The sequence below is a fragment of the Sebastes umbrosus genome, chromosome 16, assembly GCF_015220745.1.
Source record: "Sebastes umbrosus isolate fSebUmb1 chromosome 16, fSebUmb1.pri, whole genome shotgun sequence".
Taxonomy (NCBI): Eukaryota; Metazoa; Chordata; class Actinopteri; order Perciformes; family Sebastidae; genus Sebastes; species Sebastes umbrosus.
In genome coordinates this window covers 21,802,121-21,824,513 of record NC_051284.1, presented here as the reverse complement: position 1 = coordinate 21,824,513, position 22,393 = coordinate 21,802,121, and the positions used below count along the sequence as shown (strand labels likewise).

General features: G+C 42.6%; 1 protein-coding gene across 15 annotated transcripts in view; it reads left to right on the top strand.

Annotated features, from left to right (window-relative positions):
- Nucleotides 1–22,393, top strand: part of tnika (TRAF2 and NCK interacting kinase a) — a 76,272-nt gene that overhangs the window by 48,274 nt on the left and 5,605 nt on the right. Inside the window, exons 13-34 of one of the 15 annotated variants that reach the window (XM_037747188.1) lie at nucleotides 280–393; nucleotides 1,901–1,987; nucleotides 3,557–3,781; nucleotides 4,113–4,688; nucleotides 8,763–8,927; nucleotides 9,253–9,507; nucleotides 11,497–11,603; nucleotides 12,030–12,145; nucleotides 13,978–14,075; nucleotides 14,213–14,236; nucleotides 14,552–14,560; nucleotides 15,060–15,128; nucleotides 16,049–16,155; nucleotides 16,357–16,459; nucleotides 16,686–16,835; nucleotides 17,839–17,944; nucleotides 18,090–18,260; nucleotides 18,357–18,500; nucleotides 19,456–19,590; nucleotides 20,266–20,366; nucleotides 20,535–20,684; nucleotides 21,568–21,585. In XM_037747188.1, the coding sequence (XP_037603116.1) occupies nucleotides 280–393; nucleotides 1,901–1,987; nucleotides 3,557–3,781; nucleotides 4,113–4,688; nucleotides 8,763–8,927; nucleotides 9,253–9,507; nucleotides 11,497–11,603; nucleotides 12,030–12,145; nucleotides 13,978–14,075; nucleotides 14,213–14,236; nucleotides 14,552–14,560; nucleotides 15,060–15,128; nucleotides 16,049–16,155; nucleotides 16,357–16,459; nucleotides 16,686–16,835; nucleotides 17,839–17,944; nucleotides 18,090–18,260; nucleotides 18,357–18,500; nucleotides 19,456–19,590; nucleotides 20,266–20,366; nucleotides 20,535–20,684; nucleotides 21,568–21,585 (3,030 nt within the window). Of the gene's footprint in view, nucleotides 1–276; nucleotides 394–1,900; nucleotides 1,988–3,556; nucleotides 3,782–4,112; nucleotides 4,689–8,762; nucleotides 8,928–9,252; nucleotides 9,508–11,496; nucleotides 11,604–12,029; nucleotides 12,146–13,977; nucleotides 14,076–14,212; nucleotides 14,237–14,551; nucleotides 14,561–15,059; nucleotides 15,129–16,048; nucleotides 16,156–16,356; nucleotides 16,460–16,685; nucleotides 16,836–17,838; nucleotides 17,945–18,089; nucleotides 18,261–18,356; nucleotides 18,501–19,455; nucleotides 19,591–20,265; nucleotides 20,367–20,534; nucleotides 20,685–21,567; nucleotides 21,586–22,393 lie in introns of all 15 variants that reach the window. The other 14 variants (XM_037747187.1, XM_037747193.1, XM_037747192.1 and 11 more) reach the window with 14 other exon arrangements.

Genomic DNA, 22,393 nt, shown 5'->3' with positions numbered 1-22,393 from the left:
AAGCACCATGACTCGTCTCAACTAACATGACCCTTCCACTCGGGGCCAAGTGTGTGTCTGTGACTCTGTGACATGTTTTTGTGACAAGTGTGAATGCCCTATTACAAGCAAAGACACATTGCGGAAGGAATGAAATTTAGTAAAGATGCAAAAAGAACAATGATCAAATGAGTTCACATATCAAAGCGTGTGTGTGTGTGAGGATCTCTGCTGAGACAGGATTTCTTAATTCGTGTGAAAACATTGCGTTGTGTGTTTCTCGTGTCGTCCTGACAGCAGCAGCAGCGAGAGCGCGAGCTGAGGAAGCAGCATGAGAGGGAACAGAGGAGGCGCTACGAGGAAATGGAGCAGCTCCGTAGAGAGGAGGAGAGGAGGCACGCGGAGAGAGAGCAGGTTTATACACTTACTGTAATATTATGTGAACTCACATACTACTGTATGAAGACAGACAGTATGGTGCCACAGAAATGTGTGACCTATGAGTCCAGAATCCTTCATTTGCCCTTCAACTCTCTGTTTCTTTTCATGGCAGCGTCTTCCTCTGTCCTCCTGAGTCACACTGATTTTACTTGTCTCCTTAAATTACCTCAGTGGCGTATTTCCCTATTGTTTATTGTTTTTTGTTTTTTTCAGATTCAAACACGCAGAACTCTGACATTTTATATCCCATGCCGCAGTTGCGCTACAGTATGCTTTGTTATTAGTTCACTTTCTTCTTATCACCTCCTGGATCTTTACATGCAAAAACACGACTTTCTTCTGTCTCTCTGATTCAAATTTTTTTACCACATCTAAAGGCCTCTACACACCGGGGGCGTGATGACTAAACAACATAAAAAGAGCTAAATACTCACCTGCCAATATTATATGCCTAGGGCTGTTATTGTGAAAGGTGAGAACAGAAGGAGTGGATCTGGTATGCGCTGCCTTTGTCAAGATTGAAAGGAGTGATAAAGTTTGACGTCCTGGTATCCTGCTATAGTTAAAGCATGGACCGCCCTGCTCTGCCTCTGATTGGCCAGTACTCCTTGCCTTCGTTGGTTGGATTGGTTAGGTTTAGGCATGAGGAATGAGATCAGTTAGGGTTAGTGTAAGAATATCATGGTGTCATGTCGCTTTTTTCTCCGAGTAATAAGTAATATTTGCGCTCTGTGTGAAAGCATTCATGAGAAAAACAACAGTTCGAAAGAATATATTGACGTGCGATTAAAAAAAACGGTGTGTAAAGGCCTTTAAAGTGGCAATAGACAACTTTGTTAAATGTTTTCAAAGATGCACAAAAAACAAATATTGAGCAAATAGCATATCATCATGACGCGCTCAGTGTTTTTGATATAATATATCAGAGCTTGGGTCCCTGTATGATATTGTCAGACTGGAAACTGTTGTAGCCTTTGAGATCTAAATGTAACAGGTTTAGTCATATGCTTCTCAAGCTACTATTTCTGGGATTCTTTTTCTATTTCTGGTTCTGCTCTTGTGTGCATTTTTAAATGTTCTGTATCTTCCCCAGTAGCCTACATCGTTCTGCTTTCTTTCCCTCATCCTCTCATTGAACTTACTGCTGTTCTGATGTGTATTTTTTGTCTGTGTCCTGCTCCCTCTGTATCGCTCCGTTGCTCTCCTCCCACGCTTTCCAAGTGTTTTGGAAAGATATATTCAAACCTCTTCTTCTTTTTCCTCTCTGTCTCTTTGTCATATTTCCTTTGTAACACATCACTATTGTTCGAGAACACGGTCTCCTTAGCTTCATCTTCTCTCATCTTCTCTCCTCATTCACATCCTCCTCGGGAGATTATCTTCTCTACATCTCTTTCTCTCTCTCTCTGTCTGTGTTCAGATTTCCTGATTTTTTTACTCTCGGTCTATTTCTATCTCCTTGTGCCGACACGCTGCTCAGGAGTATATCCGTAGACAGCTGGAGGAGGAACAGAGGCAGTTAGAGATTCTCCAGCAGCAGCTACTACAGGAACAGGCGTTACTGATGGTAACCATAGTGCTACTACTGCTCCCCATCTGTGCTGTGTGGCCCCATAACCCCACTGCATGCACCCCAGTGGCAGCTTTACAGTGAGGAAACCTGTTAGCTCCACATCCATTTGAGGAAAAAACGGAACCGAAACAATGAATTGCGTGTTGAATGTATTCAGATCACTGATTGCATGAATTTACTTGGCTGGATCTCAAAGGATTCCCCAGAGGGGGGGCAGAAAGAACGGTTTGGTTTGCCCAAAATCATGTTGGCCCACACAACGTGAGAACAACTGAGAGGAAATAGGACATTGTTGTTTCCCTCAGAGGGTTTCTCTCAGTGCCCCAGTCTTATCTGGGGCAACAGTTCTTTATTTTATTAGTGCGATGTATCCACAGTATGTCTCGTAGTATTTGTCCATGCGTCCTATTTGAAGAGAAATATATTAAAGGAAACCTTTTGAGATCCAACCCATGTAAACTCCACAGGCCACAGCACCAAATCCCAGGGATGTGTTGAAGCCCGAAAAATGGCAGCTTCCCCTTCCCTTCATACTGCCATCCTTCCTTCCTTCCTTCCTTCCTTCCCTCTCAGTACCTACCTTCCTCTCCCCTGTCTTGTAAGATTTGCCTCATGTCCAGTAAGTTCCTGGTCCCCTTTATCCATCATCAGCCTCACAAATGTGGTTATAATTGTGCAAGGTGTGTGTTTGTGTTAATATTTGTGTGTGTCAGTTGTGTTTTGCAATATTTGTTAACGGATGGCTCCAATCTGACTTTAGAAACAGGCTCGTTGCACACATAGTAGGGATGCACCGATCCAACACTTTCAGTCCTGATACCCAGTAACGATACCGAGTACCGATCTGATACCAGTGTTAAATGAATGAGATGTATGCCTCACTGTGTGGAAGTGACTGGGATCATTCTTTTATGTGTAAGGCAACATCAGTCTTCACTTGAACATTGCTTTCCTAACTTTGTCAAACAAAATGTGACCAGTAAATACACAGATATTTAATTGATCTTTATTTAATAAATCGTGCACCAGCGACTTGGTAAAAAAAATCTTCAAAATTGTAATGTAAACCTTTTTAATGCAGCAACTAATTGGTCAAAACGTAAACAGGAATTCAAATTCCAGTATATAACATATATAGTATATAAACATAGAATTGAATTGAATATATCTGCCCCATTGTCACCGATATCCGATCCGGTATCGGTGCATCCCTAACATAGTATTTGCACATATGCACAAAACAGAATAATTGAGAGATAATCTCAGCTTCCCATTTAGGATAACCAGTCAAGTTGTCCTAAAGCAGTAAACTCCACACATCTGGGAAGTTCTAATAAATAATAAGAAGTATTGCAACGACTAATTGCAACGACCGATAGATTGAAAATTGCACAATAATGACTCGCCTGTTTCGGTGTTGACCTCTGTGTCTATCACTACTTTCTCTTCCTCATCTTCTCTGCCCTCCTCTTAACCTTCCTTCCTCTCTCTCCTTCTATATCCATCTGTCTGTTTTGCTTTCCTGTCTCTCATCTCTCATACCCCCCCCTTCTCTCCCTCCAGGAGTACAAACGTAAGCAGATAGAGGAGCAGCGGCAGGCGGAGCGGCTACAGAGGCAGCTCCAGCAGGAGAGAGCCTACCTGGTGTCTCTACAGCAGCAGCAGCAACAACAACAGCAGCAGCAGCAGCAGCAGCAGCAGCAGGAGGGAAGGCAAGCGGAGAAGAAGCCACTGTACCATTACAAAGATATCATCAATCCTAATGACAAGCCCGCCTGGGCTAAAGAGGTAAGTCACAACATGCATGAAAGGCATGCATGAAAGGCATGCATGAATAGGTGATGAGGTATTTTCCACAATTGTGAAATTGTTTTTGTAAAGTGAGGAAAAGTAAAATGTATTTTGATGATCCTTTTGGAAATCAACCCCTGTTGTACATTAAACACACCCAGTGGCCTTCTTGTGTTGTTGATGTCTCATTCAGCAGGTCTTACTAGAAGCAGTGGCCCTCGCTTTTTGAATCTGAAGATGTTTGACGCCGCTGCTTCGATAATCACAGTGCGATGTCTGCTTTGTGTGTGTGTTTTGTTGCTCACCTTCCTCTGACTCTGACTCCTAGGTCCTGAAGCAGCAGCAGCATGTTCAGGGTAACCCGTCCCGCTCCCAACTACGACACCACCAGTCATTCAACCAACCGGCTTCATCCCCTGGCTCTCACGGCCAGCACAGAGCTCAGGTCCCTAGGCGAACCGCGTCCCACGGTCCCCAGCATCTCCCCACCCACCTCCCCGACATCCGTATTTCACTAGACCCCGGAGAACCCCTCGATCCGGGGCTGAAGCAGGAGATAAGTCAGCAGGTCAGAGAGTTCAGGGCTAAGAATCTCAGACAGAGGAGCCGCAGCCCGGGACACAACCAGGAACACAGCCATGCTCCTGGCCAAGGGCCCAGTATGGGACCTAGTATGAGTCATTCTGGTCCAGGGCCAGTCAGCCAGTCTAATCCAGCAAACAACCTTTATCCTCTGGGGCCCCAGAAAGAGAAGCCCAGAGACAGGCCTCTCTCTGGCCCCGGTCAGGCAGCCATCCAGGGGCTAATGTCTCAGGACCCTGAGCTTAAGGCCCTTCAACCTCATCCTCAGTCGTCCAGACACCAGTCCGTATGTAACCCTGTATGCATCCCAGAGGTGAAACTGGTTAGTTGCAGTCATCGCAGCAGGTCTCACTCACCTCGCAATAGAGTAGACGTAGATATAGAACCGTGGTGGCAAGAGATGAGGTCAGCTGTCAGCTCTGAGTACCTCATGGTGCCCGGTGACTGGGAGGTCCCAACTGACACAACTGACCCCCTCTCTCAATCCTACCCTTACACTGCTCTCCACTCCGCCCTACCTGGACACAGGAGCTCCTACTCACCTGCCTCTAGCACTTTTCTTCAAGTCCCTAATAACCACCCCTTACTTTCCCTTACTTCTGATGGGGACAGAAGAAGAGCAAGCATGTGTGACCTTAGTGCTTCTGCCCCGTCAGACATGCTCAGGCAGAACCTGGCTGAGTGCAGACTAATGAGTAGTTGCTCCTCTGACCACTTGCCACACATCTCTTCAAGGACTCCAGCTGCTTGGCTGGGCCTTTCTCCTCGCACCTCTCCACAAACCTCTCCACGAACCTCTCTCTCGTCCTCAGGCCATTGGTCCTCTGACACATTTTCCCCCCCATTCTCTCCCCACACCCTCGTGTACAACAAGCCCCAGAGATTTTCTCCACCTTTCCACGGCCAACTCCTCCAGCCCAACCAGGCCTCCTATCCCCTCCCCGTCAGAATCTGTACCCCTAATTGCTCCCCGTACGGCTCTCCGTACGGCTCTCCCTTCGGATCCCAGACCCAGCTCTGCGTCTGATCTGTTGAGTGCTAGACCCTGGTCCTAAGCACACATGAATAGGAACACACACATGTTTTTGTACTTCTATCTTTGTGACTGAAATAACGCATTACCTAGCCCCAAATCCTTACCGTAACCATAACAACTGCATGCTGAACTCCAACCCTTATCTAATCGTTGTACCTTTAGTAGTGGTTGATACCACTTTAAGAGGTTGGTACACACATTTCGGGGGATCTATTAGCAGAAATGGAATCTAATATTCAGAACTATGTTTTCATTAGTGTTTAATCACCTGAAACTAAGAATCGTTGTGTTTTCGTTAGCTTAGAATAAGCCCTTCATATCTACATTGTGAGTGGGTCCTCTTCACGGAGTCCGCCATGTTGCACCGCCATGTTTCTACAGTAGCCCAGAACGGACAAACCGAACACTTTCACATTTTTACATTACCCGAAGGCCCCCGTAGTTCTCCGACGTGCTTGTGAAACTACGGTAATGTGAGCTGCAGAGTGCAGAACCGTAGCCGCCTGACTTCCATTGCTCCTAAAGTAGTGTTATTATGGTAAGAATGGCCTCTGAGCGAAGCGAACGGCGTTACCACAGTCTTGGAAAGGGAGGAGTGAGCGGAAGGGCACTCATTTGGTTGCAATTTGCAACCAGACCACGAGATGTCGCCAAATCCTACACACTGTACCTTTTTAAATAACAAAAGGAAAAGTTACAATCGAATCTTTAAAACTGTAGTCCAAAAAATGTGCCACCTGGATACAAATCAAAACATCTACTGCCTCTAAACCAAAACCCAATCCTAAACTTAACCCTTAAACCAAGTCTTACCCCTTAAACTGCCCTTTGTCAAACATGTCCTCACTTTTCAGAAAGCATCCCCACTCTCAAAGTCTAAAAGTCACATTAGTCCTCACAAAGATAGAAGTGCAGGAGCACACATGCATAATGTACATACATACAAACGCACATTAACATAAGTTAAGGATCTGTAAATATATCTACATTTATCTCTACAAAGTCTGTGTATTTTATTCTTCACTACGTGTTTGTTTATACTGAACATCTTTAAATACTGGAAACATTCTCTACTGGGTCTGAGATCTGGAGGAGAGGTGCCGAAACGCAGGGACAGTTTCTCATATCACCCTCATCCAGTGGTAGCTTAGTTAACCACAGCCCAGCCAACCCAACCCCCCCACTCTGCTAGCCACCTTGTCACCCTTACCACCCAGTGCCACACAAAGCGCCATTGCAAGCCCGCTCCTAGCCGCCATATTGGTGTCAATGTCATCGGGGAAACCCACACATCCCAACTTCTTTCTAGGTCAGTCAACCGGTCGATCAAATCCCGGCTTGGTGGTGATGGGTGCTGGCCAAGTGGTGGTGGGACCCTTCTAAAAAACCTGGATCCTCAGAGGATGCCCTCTGTCCTCCATCTGCTCTCCTTCCTAATCTTTTTCTCTGTCCTTTCTTAGTGTAGATGCGGCAGTGGGCACAATTAACCTCCTCTAATGCTCTGTTTTAACCTCTTAGAATGGTAGAAGGGGCTTTTGGGTGGTAGGCTGAAGATTAGGGCTGGCGATACGATACGTATCATGATACAGGGGTAACGATTCAGTAGCATAAAGTGGGCATATCTGTAAAGGGGAGACTCGTGGGTACCGATAGAATCCATTTTCATTTACATATCTTGAGGTCAAATGCCAAGGGACCCATGGGATCTGTGAAAATCGCCATGGCGAGTTTTTCCTCGTCAAAATTAAGCGTAACTTTGGAGCATTATTTCGCCTCCTTCTCGCCAAGCTAGTATGACATGCTTGGTTCCAATGATTCCTTAGGTTTTATAGTTTCATATGATGCCACTACCTTCACTCTAGCTTTAAAACTGAGCTCGCTACAACCTCTCAAAGATCAAATAGGGTCTGGGCCCGACAGATTTTTAAGAGGTTAATTAAAAATGGATATGTTTTGGAGAATCGATACAGTATCGCGCAACATAGTCTACTATAGTGTACTTATGTGTATCGATATTTTCTTACACTCTTACTGGAGATGAACCCAAACACTTGATACACACAGAGTGAAGATTTAAGCAGCACTACCCAAAAGGTTTTTCTTCTGTAAAGGGATCTTCTAATAGTAATTTCTCTATCTTTTGAAGGTCAGTTGATGTTTATGCTAACCTTGATCGCCTCCACAGATTAAACTCCACTTGGATCACAGCAGTGCTTCTCCTGAATCACCAAATACTTCTTTTCTGATGGGTCTTTGTATTTAGCTACTGTTTCTTTCCTAAATCACTAGTTGCCTTTTCATCCCAAGTGAACAACTAACCATTTGAGATGTTTTCTGCCGCCATTATATATCACCTTAGTTGACTCCCTAGCAGGGAACTAACAAAGATTCGAGGAATGACACAGTATTGCATAGTTGTTCCGACCCAGGTCGTAATCTTGAATAATCCTCCTAGATTATGAGCTCATGTGGAATTACTGAAAGCCTCCAAAGGGGGATAGTTCCCGTGTTTACCTGGGGGCTGTTGACACTATGCCCTGCTGAGCCACGACTCAACTCTCCGCCAGCCGTTGAGTAGATTGTTTAGAGTGGGGAAAGTGTGATTTGGGCAGCTGGGAGAGTTCCTCGGAGCCTTCTCTCACTGCACAGCAGATAATCTGATAATCTTATTACACTGGCAAGAGGAGCTCTTTGCTTTCCTCACCTCTAGATATTTGGCGTCGGTTGGCTTTGACGCTCGCGGGTGCTCCCACGAGTCGGTGGAAGCAGTCGCTCGAGCTCTTGTGTCAAATCAAACATGTTTTTGTGTGTGCGCACGCACTACCTTTGCACATCAAATCTATGTTTTTGGTTTGAATTCTGCTAAAGAAGATTAGGGATAATTCTTGGCCTTTACCCACAGCCATCAGACACTCTTACTTTTCAACTGTATGTGGTGCCATTGAGATAAACATACACAGCTATTATAGATGAAAAAACAAAACTGAGAAGATAAACAAAACATTGGCAACGGCAACCTGTTGGATTAGATAATTCCTTTGAAGGTTTCTGTGAAAGTCTGATCTGGTTAAACTGTAATTATCCGGAGGCAGATTACAAGTTACGTCAAGAAGACCAAGACTTCCACTGAATTTCTCAGAGCAACAGTTTAGTCATGAGTCATGAACAATAAAAACAGGTTTACAGATAAAGGAAAGTACAACACGCAATGTGAAAAAACATGATTGTCTGGTGGCTTGTAGGGTTGCATGGTGGGGGACGGCGGGTGGAGCGAAACCCCCATTGGGTCGAGCGTGGTGGTAGGTTGTGCTGCGTGAGTGCATGGCTGTGAGTGATAGTGGTATGTGTGACCCGTCCCAGGTGGAGGATCGATCTAAGCTGAACAGACAGAGCTCCCCAGCGCTGCAGCACAAAGTGTCCAACCGCATCTCCGACCCCTCCCTCCCTCCCCGCTCCGAGTCCTTCAGCAGCGGTGGCATGCAGCCCGCCCGCACCCCACCCATCCACCGCTCCATCGAACCACAGGTGTGTGTGCGAGTGTGTGCCAAAGGAAGGGTTGTGAATGTTTGTTTTCCTTGTGAATGGTATATCAAAACAAATCATAAATCTCTTCGCTCCTTGTAAACTATAAAAAGTTCATGCCTCCATACAAATCAATCTTTCTTTATGATTTCTCCCTCCCTCCTCCCTTTTCTCTCTTTTCTTCTTTATCTCAATCTTTCTTTCTTGCCCTTTAATTCTTCATTTTCACCTTTTCACCTCTACACCTTCCACCCTTCAACTTCCTCCCGTCCCTCCTGACATGCTCCCTTCACCTCTCCCTCTGTCTTTATCTCCATCCCTCCTACAGATGGCTCACCTGGTCCCAGTGAAGACCCACTCCGGCAGCATGTCCGGCTCTCAGTCTCTGCAGGAACAGTCGGGCTCAGCTCTGAGCGAGGGCGTCAGCGCGGGCTCCCCCAGGCCCGAGATGCCCCGCCAGAACTCGGACCCCACTTCTGACACCCCTGGAGCCCCGCTGCGCATCACCGGCAGGGAGGAACGAGACAGAGACAAGGATCGGGACAGGGCCGCCTGGCTGAGAGAGGAGGACATCCCACCCAAGGTCAGAGAATTACAATCAGAAAGGAATATTGACAATCACTGATGATGTGTTTTCTTGTAGAAGAAATATTTTAAAATACATTGTTTAACTTTTTTTTTTTTTTTTTAAATGTATTTATTGATTTTATGCATTTAACAGATTATACATGAAACACACAACCTTCCCCCCAAACTGAACATATGGCAGTGTATAAAATAATAATAATGATAAAAATTACTTGAAAATAAATAGCCAAACATAAAGTTAAAAAGGATATATATTTACAATGAGAATATAATGAAATTAATAAATAAAAACAACTAAATAAATAAAAGAAAATACAAACATAAATATATAATAAATAAATATATAAACAGAATTAAGAATATGATCACAAACATAAAACAGAGTACAGCACACATTCCTCACAATAGATTAGTTATTTTTACTCTAACTTCACACTTCTAGTGCCTCTTCAATGTCACCAATTTGCGCAACTTATTAGATGAATGAAGTGGTATTATATTAGAGTTTCATAGCACTGTTTATATGTTGTAGTGAATTTTGTATAGATTATTATAATTATAAATTTTAGTTTACACTACGGCTGTTACGATATCAGATTTTCAGTCAAATTTGACAATCTGTCAAATTCATCTTAAACTTTGATTGTTGTTTGTTTTGTCTCTTTTTTGGCAAATGAATTGCACTCAAAATGCGAGTGTAGGGAGGTGGAGAGAGACTCTGTAATCATAACTGTATATATAAAATAATTTAGGAGATGCTGGATTATTTAAACAATATTATCATATTTGTATTATTTACATGATATCAATATTTCATTTTTTAATATATACAGCCAATACCGGTATATCGTGACACCCCTAGATTACACCTTTGAATATGTCGTTTAGTGTAGTGTAGTATGCATTTACATAGTAATGAAAATATCAAAAGCATCAAGATGAACACAAACCTCATCATGCATATCATATTTCAGTGCTGATGATTTCTCATTTGTTTGGTTACAAAGTGGTTGCTGTGTGACTCAATGACACAGTGGTACCCTCTCTAGTCAAGTGAGGAAACTGAACTGATGTTGAAACCACAACAAATTGCACAGTTTTGCGAGGTTTAATCAGGTTTTTGCAAAACTTGAAAATAGTTGCTGGAATTAAACTGTTGTCTTTGATACAAGGAAATACAAACATGATGTGTGAAATGTGTCCCTTGCAGTTCACTGGCTTTATTTTAATTAGATGTTGTTGGCATTGTTAACTAGGACAGGTTAATATTAGTGGTTAGAGTATTTAGAGCCCTACCGCCCAGTTTAATTAATTCACCTGTTTTCACTTTTCATTCACACGGATCTATTAAAGAGGACCTATTAAGCTTTTATGCTTTTTCCCTTTCCTTTAATGTATTTTTGTGCAAGTAAAAGGTCTGCAAAGTTACAAAGCCCAAAGTCCACGCCGAAAGGACAGAAACACTGCTCCTGAACTACCTGAAACGCCTTGCTCTCAGTCCTGCCTTTTCTTCCGTAATGTGGTGATGTCACCAAGTAACACATTTGCATAATACCTGCCTAGCGGCTAGTTTGGCACGCCCTCAGACAAAGCTAGTAAGAGCGGAGCTGAAGCAGAGTCCGAAGAGTTTAGTTTGGTTGACCAATCACAACAGAGTGGGCCAGATGACCAATCGGAGCAGACTGGGTTTTTCGGGAGGGGGCGGAGCTCAAACAGAGCGTTTCAGACAGAGGGTGAAAAGAGGTGCTGCAGCACAGCCGGTATGAGAAAAGTAAAGCATTTTTTGAACATTAAAGCATGTAAAAGTGTTCTAGTAGAAACCCAAAATACAAGTATGCACCTGAAAATAAGCATAATAGGTCCTCTTTAATGATATCATAATAAGAAAAAACATTCTGGTTACAAACTTTAAACTGGGGATTAAAAGCCGAGCTCTACCAGCAATGGTGACCTTCTGTCTGTGTGTATTCATGTATGTGTCCAGGTCCCCCAGAGGACCACTTCCATCTCCCCAGCCTTGGTCAGGAAGAACTCCCCTAATGGAGGAGTGGGTCTGGGCCCTCGCACTGGTTCTCAACTCATACGGGCCAGGTAAAGCTAGCACAATGTCCACTTCTAAAGTCACCTTCATGGTCTAGATAATCTTTTAACCCACCTCTTAACACATTTATACAGACTTTTTTTACCTATAATAATTCTCTTGTTATTCTTTAGTGATTTTTTAATTAATCCCTTGTGTTTTTTTTGTATAGCATCACAGAAAGTGCTGCTGTATATACTTTTGCAAAGAGTGCTGTAGTTGTTAAATTAGATCGTTGAGCAGAGCCTATTGATTGCAGAAATTCCATCTTACTGCATCACCACTGCTGTTTTTTACACTGCAGGAGTTGCCTAAGATTATCTAAAGTATATAAAATCATGACAATTCTGCAATGCATGCATATGTTTTATGTAAATATGCTGTATACTTTTAAAGAACTTTTAAAAATGAGTGAAAATATTTCCCACCTGTTTCAGTAACCCGGACCTGCGGCGCTCAGAGCTCTCTCTGGACGCCATGCTACAAAGAACGTCCTCCAACTCGTCATCTTCCTCCTCCCCTTCATCTCAGGGAGGCTCAGCCGAGAGGAGAGGTACAAAAACTCGCACAAGAAACACACACACATGCACTGAAATGAACACACACAGACATGCTTGCATGCAAACAATTAAGAACCGGTGCATGTACCTGCATACATGCAAATGCAGACGCAGGAACACACAAACATCCACTCACAGTGAGTTTTCAGAGGCTATCAGCGGGACAATGTCAGTCGCAGTTCTGCTCTGATCAACCTGTCTGATGTGCCCTGTTGCTCTCAGCCTCCGGAGAGATAGAAGAGAGGAAATGAGGGAGGGAGATAGAGAGAGAGGCGTACAGGGATGTGTCAGACAACAGGCCAGAGGGATATCTAAGATATGCATGGATCTCCCCTTGACAAACACATGGCAGAGAGACAGGTTGAAGTATGGTAGGATCGCTTTTCCTTCATGTTTGTTGGGTGTTATTTTGCAATGGGGTTGACAGTAAATATGGCAGACATGTAAAAAAAAAAAAAAGGGCCCGATCAAGATAGGGTAAGAAAAATACAAAATAGCTTAAAAGACATCGGACAATACGAATGTTAAATTGTATTTTAAAAGTGATAACATACTGTATTTAACATTTTTCGGTGATACTAAGGAAACTTTTTGGTGTATATAGGTGCAATGGGACTCCCGTAAAACTTGTTTTTTCACCTGGGGGCGGCGCCTTACTTCCTGTGTTGTGTGCCTGATGCGCATTCTCATCGGCTTGCATCGGGTCGTCTCATCACTTTTTGGATAAGCTAGCAAAACTGTAACATAAAAAGTTGTTTATTAACCTAAACTTTGCCTTAACCCAAAGATTAAAAGTACAGGAGACTACTATCAATGATAGTAGATAGACTACTATCTACTATCAACTATCATACTATCAATTTCTATGTAGGTCCATAAGTGTGACCACCAAATATAAAAATTATAGGAAAACATGACTAGTATATTGCCTTCATAATTGACATGCATCAAATAAACTGATCTCATATTGTATGCGTGTATTATTCTGCTAGTGTGTCTAATTTTCCAAGCTGCAGAAATAAAACTAGCACATACTTTGCCACTCAGTCCAGCTTCTCAAGTTCATGTAGTCACACTCACAGCTGAATGAAGCAGCTTTTCTTTAAGGTGTAGGGTATAAATACAGCAGCAAGCTTTGAGACCAACTTCCCTCTCTCCAACGGAAACTGTCGTAACGTTTTGTAACCATGGTTTCGTAACCAAGGTTGTGCAAAGGTGAAAAGGTTGACAGTATTAGTAATAAAAAGAATATGCAATATACAGAGAAACTAGAAATATAACTTACTCCCATGCCTCTGTGGTGGCGTTTCTTTACTTTTTTTGTAAACTTCTTCTCGTTTTTAATTCTAATGTTAATGAGCTGCTCGGTTTTTGCAGCAGTCCCTGTAAATATACAACACTTTACAATCAAATGAACACGTCAGCTGTTTTCTAGACTAGACATTTGATCCTAAATACAATCTTATGTTGTTAACATCTGTATGACAATATTAAATATCTATCTTAGTTTGAGCAGTTTGTACAGGTAGTTGCACGGAACTTACATTTGTATGACGCGATTTCCATGACGAGCACAAAACGCCATTACACATGGCCAGTAAGTCGGTACTGATGCAGGCTCGCTGTTGGAGGGTTATACTGTATAGCCCACTTCCACTCCCCGCTAGTTGGTTTGGGATGGCATTTAATATGGCGGACCTTCCATGCGAACATGTAAACGGAGTGGAAGTTGGTAGAGCGAGGGTGCAGAGGTTGGTTTGAGAAAGGCCCTAAGTTTTTAGGGAGTCCCTAGGTGAAATGTGTAATTACTTCCTTGTTCTGATAGGTCAAGCCAAGCAGGAAGGATCCCCTCCAGGAGCCAATCAGGAGGCCAAGCCCAAACAGGAGGAGGGCCGTGAATCAGCGAGACCCAGCAGACCTGCAGTGAGTCACACATCCATTTTTCTGTCACAGCGGTCTCCTCTCTGGGAATCTTCTACCGGCCTTCTTCTCCTTTTTTTCTGCTATTCATCTGGTTCTGTATTTCTCTGCCTCCCTCTCTTTGTCCTTTCATTCTTCAGAGCTATAAGAAAGCCATAGATGAGGTTAGTGACACTCCAGTCCCCTTTATTTGATCCCAATTTTACTTTGCCTCGACCTTCCGAGCCCCTCTTTTTCCCCCCCTGGCATTGTGAAGATAGTTCGTCTCACAAGAAGATGTTTCTTTTAACTTTAAGATATCAGAGTGTAACGGCGATGGCGGTGCACGTGTGCTTCTACACACATACCTGAGAGAGCGTATGTGGACGCGTGCTTGTGCGAGTTTGCGTGTGTGTATGCATGCGTGAGTGTGTGTCACTTGAACTGCCAAGCACCTGAATCTCTTTTCCTGTTTCTCTGTCGTCACGGTTACTGGTCAGGAGGAGCTGGTAAGCCCACCGTGTATGACGCCCCCCCCCCTCCCCCATCTGCATGATTTGGTCTGATCCATAGGCTGGGTTGAATGGGGAGGGAAGGCCAGTTGGCATGGGGGTGATTGGTAGAAGGGGTGCAGATTGATGCTGCACTCCAGTTGTACATCAAGCCTGATTATCTGTCTCCTCTTATGACCCGTCTGCACATAGCTGATATATTGCTCGTGAGCGAATAAAAGTGCTGATCTGTGATCACTTCAAAATAAATCTTTTAGCGTGGCTAAGCAGAAAAAGTGATCTCAGATGAGCACTCTTGTTCCTGATCACCTATGGTTACAGGCCCGGATGTTTGCGTGACAACAAATCAGTTTGGTTTGTCCTACTCTCTGCCCCTCTCTGCTTCCCTCGTCCTTGTTTGTGATTCGGTCTCTCACTCCTCAGGTTAAAACTGAAGATATAGAACTGATAAACTAACTGACTTTGTCTGTTTCTCCTCTTCTGTTCCTCTCTATAGGACCTAAGTGCATTGGCTAAGGAACTCAGAGAACTGAGGGTAGAGGAAGGCAGCAGACCTCCAGTCAAGGTACAATGATGATGATGAGTAGATAGATATATTTATTTTTATTGCCTACAATAGAAAATTGCAGAGAAGAAAAACACAATAAAGCTAAAAGATTATTTCCATTGTGGTCCTCATTAGAAGGGGAAAGGGTTAGGTGACAGATCTTCATGTCAGGTTAAAAATAAAAAAAATAAACCAAACAAAAAACACAGCGAACTGCAGCAATATTTAGGAATATAGTTTTGTCTGAAAGGAATAATATTTAAGAGGACCTATTCAGGAGCATATATTAACTAGAACATGTTTACATGCTTTAATGTTCAAAACCCCAAATAAAGCCCAGTCTGCTCCGATTGGTCATCTGTCCCACTCTGTTGTGATTGGTCAACTGAACCAAACTCTTCGGACTCCGCTCCAGCTCCGCTTTAACTAGCTTTGTTTGAGGGCGTGTTAGGTATTGTTATTAAATGTGTTACTTGGTGACATCACCACGTTACGGAATAAAAGGCAGGACTTCAAGCGAGGCATTTTAGGCAGTTCAAGAGCAGAGTCCTTTGGCCTAGACTTAAATTTGCTCACATTTAACACACATTTAACAAACTATAACTCACTAAAGGAAAGGGGGAAAAGCACAAAAGCATAATAGGTCCTCTAGGTCCTCTAATAAAACTGTAATACAGAAATTGGTAGAGTAATTCCTCACAATTTTGTAAGTGGGACCTTAGTTAAAGTTGCCCTGGGGAGTTTCCTTGTAAACAAACAAAGTTATTAAAAAAGTTAAGTATTTCTCAAAAAGACTCGTTATGTGTATCCTTGAGGTCACAACAAGATTTAAAAAAATGTGAAATACAACCCTAATAGGTCTTATCACAGTGTTGTTTCTCAGAGGGTTTCTGACCTATTCTCTTTATTTTGTCTCCCCATCTTGCGTTCCAATAAAGGTGACAGACTACTCGTCCTCTAGTGAAGATTCAGAGAGCAGCGATGACGACGGGGAGACGGTGGGGCATGATGGGACTGTTGCTGTTAGCGACATCCCCCGCATCATGTAAGTTGTCCCCTCTGTTTTTGTCTTTCCCTCTCTCTGTGGTTTGTTTCTCAAGCTGGACTTGTCAGTATTCATTTGTGTTGAGAAATGCATGTCTTTGGAATATGCGCCTTGCCAGCAGCTTGTCAGTATAGTTTTGGCAGAATTGCTTTGTAAATAATCGGGTCTGTGCGGTGTGTGTTTTGTGTGTGTGTGTTGCAGGCCAGCAGTGCAGAGCAGCAGTGAGTCGTATGGAGGGCTGACAGAGGACTCTCTGGGAGAGGCCTATAATAGCTCCAAGGACGGCACTCTAGTGATGAGAGAGGTGATGAATGTGCACGCACACAAGCCACGGGGATTTAGAGAGAAGGAAATGAAAACAAACTGTTTATATTCTACTATCAAGCTGGGCTCATTCTGCTTCTTTATCGCCTTGTTTTCTTTTACTTCTTCTGTCCTCACTTTCTTGTAAACCCCTCCTCTCAGCATTATATCTCTTCTATCCTTCGTTTCATTACTATTTTTTTCTCTTTTTTTTGTCCGTCTCTCAGGCGGAGGAGAGGAGGAGAGGTGGCCACACTGAGAGTAATGGGTTCGGCAATCACAGTAACCATGGTAACCTCCCTGACCTGGTGCAGCAGAGCAACTCTCCCTCAGCCACACCAACCTCAGCCCTGCAGGAACTGGGCGACATGGCTGAGGTCAGACACACACACACGCACACACACACACACACACACACACACTCATGGATATAGTGCTGTAAATACAACATAAAGTTAAATAAAGTCTAAATTAAAGGTGCTTTTAATAACATTGATAACATTCAGCCACTAGCTGTCGCATTCTCCCTCCCCCGTTCCATTACGTTCACTTCACAACAAGTTGTTGCCAGGCACTTACCGTCAATCTCAGCCATTTATCCGTTTTTTCCAAACTAACTGACGACCCAGAGACACCACGTGATACTAACGTCGTTTTACTATTGGCTCGCAAGCCTTGTTAGTGGGAACCAAATGTGAGATATCTTAAGAGATAAACAAAACATTCATTTAGGACCCGCCAAAATTTTTAAAATGATTAATTCACAATCATAATATTTTTTTTCAGGAAAATCCATACTTTTGTTCGGCACCTTTCTAAAGGCTCTGTGGATGTATTATTTAAAAAATATATATTTATATTTGTCAACATAAAAATCTACAGATTAATTATTAAAAATGAATATAGATGACTTTTCATATTTGATGTCTGGCATTAAACAAATCCAGAACTCCAGAACAAAAGTAGGAATTGTAGTATGAATTCAAGCACCTCTGGGTAATGTGTTAAGTAAGGGATAATGTACAGAGAGCCGGTCATTATTGTGAAATAAACCCCGACAGGGTGATGCAGGACGCATAGTGCTCGCTGAAGGGTCTGGCATCACCCTGAAGGAGTTTATTTCACAATAATGACCCGCTCGCTCTACATTATCCTGCTTATTACACAGCTACTTACTTAAGAAATCAATAATTTGACACAAAAATGGTCTACCAGAGTCCAAGATCAGAACTGCGTCCATAGCAACGGTCTGTTATACATAGCAACGGTCTGCTATAAAGTAATAACAGAACGTAGAACGTTGTGATTGACCAAGCAGAGTCGAGTATTCAACAAGGCCGTGTAATAATAATGAATGCCTCACTGTTTTCTGTCTTGCAGTTTGGTCTGGGCGGGTCCAAAGCGTCCTTCACCCCATTCGTTGATCCACGTGTCTATCAAACTTCCCCAAGTGAAAATGATGATGATGATGATAGCTCAGCGGAAGGTAAGTAAAGCACACGTTTTACATATTCAACCTTTTTTTATTCTCAACAACTGGTCATTTTTTGCCTGCACAGCTGTGCAAAAAAATCTAATCAGTTCTATCTTTCTCTGTTTCCTCATCTTCCTTTCCTTCTGTGGTATCCCAGCCATGTTTGCTAATGAGCTGCTGAGGCAGGAGCAGGCCCGACTAAACGAAGCCAGAAAGATCTCCGTGGTCAACGTCAACCCCACCAACATCAGACCCCACAGCGACACGCCAGAGATCCGCAAATACAAGAAGCGCTTCAACTCCGAGATCCTGTGTGCTGCACTCTGGGGTAGGAGGGAACATCCTTCGTCTTCCTTTATAAAACAAGAACATTTGAACTGTCCCGAATATCTTTCTGTGTCTCTGACTCTATGTGTGTGTTCAGGCGTGAACCTGCTGGTGGGGACAGAGAATGGTCTTATGCTGCTTGACCGAAGTGGACAGGGAAAAGTCTATAACCTGATCACCAGACGGCGCTTCCTACAGATGGATGTGCTGGAGGGGCTCAATGTGCTGGTCACCATATCTGGTAGGTCTAACAGAGACACACTCATAGCGTATGCACCTACGCAGGTGCACCCTTCTACACTGTATCTGAACGCAGTTTGTAGCTCATATCGTATTATATTTGTGATACGCATATACATCACAACATTCGGGTATGTTTTCATACAGTAGATTTTTGCTTTTGTTTGCATACTGCATACTGCATGCTACATTTTGGCCAAATCAGTATGTACTTCTAGTATAGTATACAGTTTCAAATGCAGCCAATGACCTTTTATGACATTTTATGACATATTATTCTATGACTTTTTATGTTTTATTACATACAGTACTATGACTTTTTTTGACCTTTTTTGTGACATACTATACTATTACTTTTTTGATATTTTTGATGAAATACAGTACTATGACTTTTTAGAAATATTTTATGACATACCATACTATGACATTTTTAAGACATTTTTCAAGACATACTATACTATGAGTTTTTATTACTTTTTTATGACATACAGTACTATGACTTTTTAGAAATATTGTTTATGACATACTATACTATATTTTTTTATGACATACTATACTATGACATAATTTGTGACATAAGTATGTTACTATCGCATCTCTACATCCAGATAGTTTTTTGTTTTTTTTCACCCTCAATGCATCTTCTGTGTTTTTAGACATGGTAGTGTGTGTTTTATTCTCTCAAGAATGTGTTCCATCAGGTGTCATACATTTGGTAAATAGTTAACAGTTAGCAGTTTTGAAAGCAAAATCAAATAATATTTGGAGACTTGTGCTTCTTCCATTCTTCTCAAAGTACAAATCTAAGTCATCTGGGTCAGTCACAATGACCCGGTAATCTGCCATTGTGTGCTGTTTACACCCGAATAGGTTTCTATTGTATTTTGGGGTTTTATCACTTCATTCCTGTAAATTCAATCTCATTTCTCTCCCTCCCTTCGTCCCTCCCCTCCAAGGTAAAAAGAACAAGTTGCGTGTCTACTACTTGTCCTGGCTCAGGAACAGAATATTACACAACGACCCGGAAGTGGAGAAGAAGCAGGGTTGGATTACAGTCGGGGAACTGGAGGGCTGTGTGCATTATAAAGTTGGTAAGCATCGGTGTGTGTGTGTGTGTGTGTGTGTGTGTGTATGTCATGAATGAATCATTTCAATTACACATGCAAAGGCTGATATTTCTGCTGGATTCTGACTTGGCCTGAGCTGAAATTTTATTTTAAATAGAAACGAATCCCTTACCAGCTGGGAAAAAAGGGAAATAAAGTAATATATATTCAGGTGACATGTATTCTATGTAGCTACAATATTAACACAGAGAGGTAAAACATATATAGGTAATACAGTAGGCTGTAAAACTTCAGAATAAAGTGGCTTTGGGAACAGTTTTAATTGTTTTACCTTTGCTACCAGCTATTCAGATTTAGTACTAATTAGATTACGTAATGCTATTAAGGGAAATTGTTTTACAGATTAAAATATGGACTTTTATTCTTTTGATTTTTATTAAACTATAATTGTATTCTGGTTATACTAACCCAAGAAACCTTTCCTGACTCTTGCCCTTCATGTTTTTCTTCACATCAAATGCAGGATATTAAAATCAGTAAGGAGAGTGCGGAGATGGTTTATGAGAAATATAGTCCTCAATTTAAATAATAAATCATAAAACCTAATATACATTATGTACATCAGGTCAGATTTGCTAATGTAGAAAATTTCAGCGGTTCTGATTTGCCACCGTGTAAGTGTCCATGTCCTGTTTCCAGTAAAATATGAGCGGATTAAGTTCCTGGTGATTGCTCTGAAGAACTCTGTGGAAATCTATGCCTGGGCTCCCAAACCCTACCACAAGTTCATGGCCTTTAAGGTATGGAAGCACACACATTACACATACGTAACACACAATTAACACTCAAAAACGTAGACACATATATATATATATATACGTATAGATGCAGAATGGATATATTGTGTGACTACAGGCCTGACATTTTTCTGTCTTGCCCTGTCTGTTTTCTCCCTCCCGCTCTTTCAGTCCTTCACTGAGTTGCAGCACCGTCCTCAGCTGGTTGACCTGACTGTGGAGGAAGGTCAGAGGTTAAAAGTCATCTACGGCTCCAGCGTGGGCTTCCATGTCGTCGACGTGGACTCGGGCAACCCTTACGACATCTACATCCCCTCGCATGTAAGTGCAAGGCTGTGCTTGTATACGATGTATCTTTTTGTAAATCTTCAATAAACATGTTTTTCTCTCACGTCTTGTGAATTTGAACGAAGAGCGACACACACGATGTAAGGCAACAGAGAGGGATAACAGTACTTTGTATCCTACTATATTACCTGCTGATCTCCTCCTGTGCCAAGGTCAGCTCACGACGATCGGCTTCCAGGAATACAATGACTTGTTCTTGACAAATTGCCTCTTTGATTGATTTGCTGCCGTGCGGGTAAAAGATTGATGGGTGCTTTACCTCTTTTATCAGATACTTTTTTTTGGTTTGCTAAATACAGTTCATTGGGCTCAGACCTGTAGCTCAAATTACTGAGGTGCTCCCATTACAGAAATTTAAGAAGTAGTAGCTGCTTATCTGTTGCAACAAAGGTCATCCAAGCAGCGTTATTGTCAAGAAGCCGGCGTATGCTTTTAGACTACCTCTTTTTCCCATGGCAGCATGCAGTCAGTTATATATTCCAGTCACTCAATCACTCATGGAAGCTAGGTGCACCATCAGTAGTTGTCCATGTGCGTGCTTGAATGCAAATCAGTTTTGATGCTTGCATGCAGATTAGTTTGTTCCGTGGTGGCTTCGCTAATCGCTTGCTCTTATCTAAATCAAGTTCGCACACATTTCAGCCAAACTCTTGATTTATTGGCTATATTTCAATAAATATAAACTGCTGGATACAGATGTGAGGACACGCAATTGTAGCCCCGTGTTCAGTTGAGTCCGGGCTTTACAGCGAGCGCGCCACAAGACCTGCTATGAGAGAATATTCCTCTTGAGGTGATTGTCTCTTTAATCCGTGCTTCCTCTCTCTCTCTCCTTCCCTGCCAACTTCTCTTCCAGTGTGCCAAACAGACGAAGGTGACATCCTGCCATCCACCCGCTAGACTAGATCAATAGATCTTTAGTAAAAACCCCGTAGTGGATGCACACAAGTACTACGTGTGTCTGTGTGCAGTACAGTTCATTAGAGTAGAGATTCATGGAAATTTAGCTAGAAACAGGTTGCATGAATAAATTCATCTTACCCACAGGAGACACCGAAAGGTTCTGAGAAGAGTAAAGTATACTACCACCAGAGGAATGTTGGAGTCACAACACAAAATTGCAGAGTTAAAGCCTAAATCAAAATATTCATTCGAATAATTAGTATTACTTTTCATTTAAAGGGGACATATTAAGAAAAACTCACTTTTTCAGTGCTTGTGCACATACATTTAGGTATCTGGAGTGACAACTAACCCACAAACTGTGAAATAAGACAACCCAGTCAGTTTTTTGTGGCCACCCACAGCTTGAGAACTATCTTTGCAAAGCGTTGTGTCTAGAGGGTAACCTGCAAATTGCGAAAACTTGCAAAAACTCTTGCGAGACTCGCTAACTGACAACCTATCCTAACCTTAACCATTTGAGTTCAATTCCTAACCTTAAGCCCCGATCACATTGAGACGCGACGCCACAGGCGCGGCAACTTCAAAAACGTCCCTTGGCAAAAGTGCGTCCGTGGAGCGGGGCTGTGTGCTTAACCAGGCGATCAAATGTGATGAAAGACAGTACGTTAGCCTCACAACACGAGATGGGAATTCCCCCTGCCGTCTCACATACTCCATATCTCTCACAGTCTAAGAGCTAACAAGAGGAAGGAAGTGGTAAAGTAGCAAAGCCCGCC